This window comes from Calypte anna, chromosome 14 (assembly GCF_003957555.1).
Source record: "Calypte anna isolate BGI_N300 chromosome 14, bCalAnn1_v1.p, whole genome shotgun sequence".
NCBI classification, from domain to species: domain Eukaryota; kingdom Metazoa; phylum Chordata; class Aves; order Apodiformes; family Trochilidae; genus Calypte; species Calypte anna.
Window position 1 is genome coordinate 10,518,811 of NC_044260.1, and position 7,164 is coordinate 10,525,974.

The following is a 7,164-nucleotide window of genomic DNA, read 5'->3' on the forward strand; positions in this document are numbered from 1 at the left end:
GGCTTTTTAAACAAAACAGAAAAAAAAAAGAAAAGTCCCTTTTAAATGAGGAAAATGAAAAGCAACTCTATTTTCTATGTAAAACATCAAAAATAAAGGGTAACTGCCAGTGAGCTGGCAATGCATAGTGCCTTTGGAAGTGCCATGAGAACAACTCACCCACACTTCAATGGATGGGCACAAATATGCTGCTGCAGTAAAGGGAAAGAACAAATCCTGAACACGAGCATAAAGCAGAGTTGTTCTCCCAGTTGATATTTTATGCTTGCAGCTACAGACAGTATTCCTGTCTGATGGCCTGCTCAAATGTGCAGGATGTTTTCAGCTGCTGAGGACAAAGAACTCACTGTGAGCCCGTTCAGTTACTGCAGATATGACCAAAAACACTGACCTCATGCAATGATCTCCTGGTATTTGATGTTCCCAGCCCTTGACTAAACTTAATGCATTTAAAAAAAAAAAAAAGAGATTTGTCTCTCAAATGCTCTTGCTCCAAGGGAGCAGTGTGTGATGGCCTCAGAGGCCACCCACAGCTTGGACAAAGGATCACATGAACACTTCTCTCTGTCAGCAGCAAATCCCACAACTGCTGAACCCCACAGGCATCTTCAGAGAATCCTTCTGCAACCACTGCCTTGAAGAGTATCAGCTTCAGCTGAGTTTCATCTACCCAGGCAAGTCTTGGGATGCCTTGTTCCATATTCAATATTGATGGAGAGACCAGGGAACACTCTGGCTTCGTTCCCAGGTTGACCACAAGACCACTGTTTTGCATGGGTGGGCAGCTTCTACCTTTGAGACAAATTGTACAGTGCCTCTCCCTCCCCACTTCTCATAATGGACTTAAAAAAGATGCTGCCCCTCTGATTAAAGATTTTACAATGGACTATTCAACAAGCAAGCTTTCCTTCCTCTTTTGCTCCATTATTAAAGCCTGTGACTTACATAACTGCATTGCATGGTCTTCCAATACCACTTGTCACTGTAATTAACCATCCTTTTGTGCTGATTTTGCTCTTATCCATATTACCTGTGAATTTTCCACATGCCAGCATATCAAACGCTCAGAGAAACCAAGGCAAGAACTCTGCCAGATGCAACTTTTGTTCAGAGAGTTGGTCAAGTTAGGGAAGATACCGTGCTAGTCTAATATGATGTAACTTGGGTAAACTCAAGTTTCCATGCAAGCTGTTCACAACTGTTGGGCTGAGGCAAGTAAAATGAGAATCCCCCAGAGTCATCTTCTCATTACACAGTTCCTGAGAAACCTGTGATTTCACTTTTAGTTCCTCAGAGCAAGCTATTGCAGTGGGTGTGCAAACCAGGCATAGACAACCAAACAGTACTTTGGAGAATACAAATACCCTCAGTGGTTTGAGGCCAAACTTGCAATGGTGTGATAGAAATTATTCCTGAAGAATGTACAAAAATGTCAATCAGCATAAATCAGACCAGAGTTCCTAGATTAAGATTTAACCTTCAGTCTGAGCTCTTTCACAGAAAAAAAAAAAGAAAAAAGGGAGGAAAATAATAGTGTTTAACATGTCTTTCACATCAAATAACACAACAATCAGTTCCTACAAACAATAACAGAGCTACTCAGAAAGGCAGACTCTGATGTACCTGGATTAAAAGCTGTCTGGATCCTTATCAAGCTCCTGGATGCTTGGATTTGAGATGCTCTGAGATGTTCCCAAAGGTCTTGGGTTCCTGGTGGTAATTCTGTACTTCTTATCCTTCTCTGGTCTCAAAGCAGCTACAGAGTCAGTACATTGCACCTGGCAGTACAATACAACAACCAGCACACAGCAAAACTTCATCAAATTACTTAAGCAGCCTCATTATCAGCTGTGTACCTTTTTCTTGTCAGGTGAAAGTCCAGACTGATATGGCAGTGATGGGCAACACCTGCTCCTGTTTTTGCTTGGTTTCCAACCCTTTAATTTTCTCCTAGGTTTATACCCATTACATCCCATGTCCACAGCTGACCTGCTCAATTAGTTATACCCCAATCCTTGGGCTGAGAAGCACTGATTTCTCACACATCACAGCCCTCAATCAGAAAACGAGATGCAACAAATTAGCAAAGCTTGACTGATCAACTAGTGGAATCTTATTTAAAAGAAGAAAAAAACAAAACAACCAACCAAAAAAACCCACAACAAAACACCACAGCAAACCCCACAAACCTCTAGAAATTAAAACCTGTAAAACTGAGGGGAAAAAGTTAGTTTATAGCAGATAAACCAAGCTGTGTCTCCCAGAGTTTTAGCAGCGTGGATATAAGCACAGAAATCTGGATACTTGTTCTCCATGTGACCCACAACATCATCTACAGAATTTCCCTGCCTGGCCACTAAGTATCAACAGACCCTGTTTCTCAGCTACAAAATGGAAATCTCTGAGAAAGACTTCACATGTTTGTATCAAAATATCTACATAATCCATATGCATTTGGAAAGCTATCCTGCTTCCATGATGATGCCACAGGAAGTCAGGAAGTTCTTAAGACATAAAGACACACAGTCTTGCAAGAAGTCCCTTTCATGCCTACCAGTTTAAAACCCCTGAATCCCACTGCTGTACTTTTATCATTTTAGATTAGTTTTTAACAGAACAGGCATGCACAACTTTGTCCTTTTTATTTTAGGTGCTCCATGCCAATCTAGTAACAGAAAGCCTGAGAAAAAACCACAACCCAAGACACCACAAACAAGTCTTCAAATCCAAGTTTCATCATACCAATCTTTATTCAAGACAGACTGAAAAGAAAAACTTACAAGAACTTAATTTACCTGAAAATAGAACTCAGAATCCTATTTATTCAGTATTAATCATTGTGAAGCTAGATGAGCTCCACCTTATTTCAAGTATATGACTTTGAAGGCAAGAGAGGATGTATTCAGCATTTTTATCTGTGTGTATATATGCACACACACACACACACACCCCCCTTTTAGGTATATACATATATATTTTGCTGCCACCTTGTGCACAGTCTCTGAATAACGTTTAGTTCACAGGGATTCAATTCTGCCATTTTTATTCAGATTCTGTTCAGCTTAATGTCAATGTAGACCCTTTGAGGAGTTATTCAGTGTGAGAAAGGCTGGCTGAATCAGACAGTTAATGAGGAGAATTTTAAAGTGCTAAATAAAATAACTATTAGTCTCCTGGAATTTCCATGCTCTTGTGTCACAGTTTATTGCCACAAACATTATGGAAAAATACCACTAGATTCTTTCTGATAGAAATATTGCACCTTTGCATCCAAGCTGTATAGCTTTCTTCAAAACTGAATAAACTGGTGCCTGTAAAGCAAAGAATAAGAGATTAAATATATCCAATGAGATTAAATACATCCAATGCAGCATGTTTTCTGAGCGAGATTTTAGTAAGGAAGAGAAAGTATTACCTAAAAAACCCAAAACAGAACCAAGTAACACCACAAACAAACAAACACACCAAAAAAAGCCTGTATTTGTAGTCTAATCTACTCTAGAGAAAACTAAATTTATCAGCTTTGCAGAATGTTCCCATTTCCCCACAAAGGTGAGTCAAGAGAAAAAAAAAGAAGTGACATATTCCTCATATGCTACTCAAGAGAGCACAGAATTTGCATTTCACATTTCCTACCACAGCCATTTGTCTGTCAAGTTGATTCCTCAAACTCCCAGCTGTATGGATAGCACTTATTAGCTTTCTTATTTAATCAGCCTTGAATATTTAATCAAGACTTAAAACAGAAGTAAAAACTATTCAGAGAAAACCAGTTTATCACTTCACACAAATTCCAACAGATCCCATGATGTTCTAGAAAAATGAAAGCTATAACATGCAGTGTCTTCTTACATTTATCTTTGGGAAAGAACACCAAGCACCTTGTCTTCTGTTTCTCAGAGAACTGAATCCCAGTCCCTGGATAAGGAAGGTGAGCACACCACACCCCCATCCCCACTGACACTGCACTCACCTCTTCTGCATCATGCTTAAGCCCAATGTCATGGTGCTCCAGTTCATCATCCCGAAATTTCTTTATTACCTTTAAAAGTAACAGTTAATTAGCAAGTTTACTTTGCAGTGAAATAAAGGCACCCAGTATACAAAGCTATAGGCAGTTACACAGCTTTATGTGAGGCCCAGGACTCTCAGAAGCTTCTCACAGACCTGAATCTCCAGTTCAGCAAAAAGCAAATTATTCACAGAATTCTGCAAACCTGAAGGTCTTTTAATATTCTCAAAAAAGTTCTCTAAAAATTAAGCTGCTGCTTTTTCACTGTTTCAAGAAAACCAATTAGCAACAGTCACAGTAACTGATAACATTAATTAGTTCCACACATACAAACTACTTTTACAATTTAAAGAGTGAAATTAAAGTCCCTGCTTTGCCAGATAATCAGTAAGGATGTTTCCCTGTAAACCAGCAGGGCCTTGGTCTATCCTAGCATACTCCAAAGAACACTATTTTTCCAATTCTTCAACTGGGACAAAAAAGTTTCAGTCATTTTCTCCTGGGATGCCTGCAGATGACAAGGATTGCTTCATGAAGAGGCTCAGAGCTTACAGACACCCAAGCACTCTCCCTAACCCAACAGGTCTCACACTGCTTTTGGTTTCACTGCAAGTTCTCATATTGACACTGAGAATAACCTCCCTGCTTACCTTTACCTTGTGCCCTCCCAAGTGCCCCACAAGTTACAAAGGATGTGAAGGTGCTCAAAGACACCCAGAAAAGGGGAAGAAAGCTGGAAGATGGGCTTTCAATCAACAGTAGTCAAAACTAAAGCATAGTTCTCCCCATCAAAAGGGAATGCAGAGTTACTGAAAGCATGCTGAACCTAATCCAACATTTATTTTAATGTTGGTGTTTGACCAGTCCTGCTGCAGGAAAAAAAAAATCCTTTGATCCAACATAAACTCTGTGAGCACATTCTTCTAAACCACTTAATTCACATTAAATAAATCAGTGGCTACAAAAAGCACTTCTTAAGTCATAGTTCAATACCTGCAATAGTTCTTTGTACTTTTCTGGATCCTCTTCCATAAGAGTTCTGATCTGGGTGTTGTAGTGATTGGATATGCTCTCTTCCACTGCCACTGTGCAAGCCATTGCACCCTTCTTGCCAAGTAAAGCACTCCCAGCCCCTGGGGTTGTGGTACCAAAACCAAACAAACAATGAACTCTGAAGCAATAAAAGTAATTCAGACATTTGAAGGCTTCACAAAACAGTAATAGTGGCAGCACAAACTCACCTAGAACAAAACCTGCAACATTCCAAAGGGGCAGTAAAACTGTAGGTCGAACTCTGTATGCAACCATCAGCTCATTGAACTTCTTCAGATGCTCTTTTTCTTGGTTCCACATTTGCTGCAAAAGAGCCAGATGACAGTAAAGTCTAAGCCCAGGAAAGTTAAACATCTCCAATAAAATTAATAAACACAAAGAAAAGCACAGCAGCTCAGGACACTCTCTCTTCAGCTGCAGAGGTACCACTGCTCACCCCACAAACATTGCTGCAGCTGAGCACAGCTATGAACAGGCAACACAAACACATCTGCAAAATAAATGTTTGTGACAACACGACTGCAATTCTAACGCTGGTAATTCCCTTACTAAGTAACCCTACCATGCTTTCTAAACCCACGAATTTAGAAAAAGACAGCTACGTCACCTTACAGCCTCATTTGGCCACTGTTACTCAAATGCCATCTAACCAGAGACTCAGCGGTCGCTTTTTCCCCCACTGACCTGGATAACCGGTCCCACGCTCGATCTGCCCAAGACGGCCATTTGTCCCGCATAAATCCGGTTCGCCCCGTACTCCCCGGCATGGTCAACCCGGATGATGCGGTCTATGACGGGTCTGTTCATGCCTTCCAGCTCCACCCGCCCGCTGCAGAACCGGGGGGAGCCCCCGACTCCGGGCAGAGCCCATGTCCCCCGCAGACCTGCCGGAGAGACAAAGCTGACCCCAGCTCCGCCCAAACCCCGGGCGCTCTGAGGCGGCCGGCGGCGCGGGGTTCAGGCCGGAGGTTCGGAGGAGGGCTGGGTGGGGGGTTGGCTGGGTGGGCATGCCCGGGAGCCGCCCCGGGCTCCTACCCGCCCCGCAGCGGAGGGACCGCGCAGCCGGAGCCCATGCGGCCGCCATCCCTCTGACCCCGAACCTCCTCCGACGCGTCGCACATCCGTGACATCATCACCGCGGGCCGCCTCCGCCCGATTCCGATTGGCTCCCCGGTACTTCCGCACCGGAGCTGTCGGTCAGGGCCGGCGTCCCCGTTGCCATGGGAACGGGAGGAGCGCTGGTAGCAGCGCCCCCTGGCGGAGCGGAGGGAACGGAACAAGGTGTGAGGCTGCGGTTTATTGAAAGATGAAATCACTTCTGGAACGCCAAGTTCTTTAACAGGAAAAGAGAAAACATTCCCAAACTTTATATAATCAGAACGGTACCTTAAATATGGACTGACTGTGCTACCGGAAAAGGTCAAGCAATAAACACACTTCTGTACAGAAAACTCTTAAGCACAACTTTTACATAAAGTGAACAGTCGGCAGCTTACTCACAAGTCACACGAGAAGAAACCTGAGTTTGAAGGGTCGAGGCACCAAAATTCCTGAGTGCTGTACTCCCAAACTACAGCTTAACTATGAAATACTCACATTTTAGAACAGCGAGAACAGAAGTGGAAGTATTCATGTAAGAATAAAAACACAAATGTCATGACAAGTCATAATGGCTTAACACCTGTTTTTTTTTAATAATAAAAATAAGAAGGCTACTGCCCAGCAGTGAGGCTGGTCCTGGGGCAATTGGGTTCCCTGTCACAGCTGAGTGCTGCTTACTGACCTGACCAGGGGTCTCCTCCTGCTCCCAGTCTTTATTCAAAGCTCTTTTATCCATCCACTTTCTCTGAACCATTTTGTGAAGTTATCCAGTGTTCAACTGCACTTGTTATTTCAGTGCAAAATAAACAATGAGGTCTCTTTTCTAAAAATATTTTGAAAACTGCTTTCAAACCCATGCTGCCTTATCTCTTCCTGTGTGCTATTTCAAAATACCAACCTACACATCTCTCTTGTTTTGGTTTTAAAAGAGCAGCAAGTCGGAAACATGCAAAAACCCTCCCCCTCCCTCCTGACTTGTAAAAACAGCACAAAGTTTC

General features: G+C 42.6%; 1 protein-coding gene across 1 annotated transcript; it reads right to left on the bottom strand.

Annotated features, from left to right (window-relative positions):
* Positions 1-2,730: 2,730 nt before the first annotated feature.
* COQ7 (coenzyme Q7, hydroxylase) lies at positions 2,731-6,177 on the bottom strand. The gene is made up of 6 exons (XM_030459740.1): positions 6,101-6,177; positions 5,750-5,949; positions 5,254-5,368; positions 5,006-5,145; positions 3,974-4,042; positions 2,731-3,311 (listed from the first exon to the last, which is right to left on the bottom strand). The coding sequence occupies exons 1-6, from the start codon at positions 6,147-6,149 to the stop codon at positions 3,234-3,236; spliced, it is 651 nt and encodes a 216-aa protein (XP_030315600.1). The 5' UTR covers positions 6,150-6,177; the 3' UTR covers positions 2,731-3,233.
* Between the last annotated feature and the right edge of the window lie 987 nt (positions 6,178-7,164).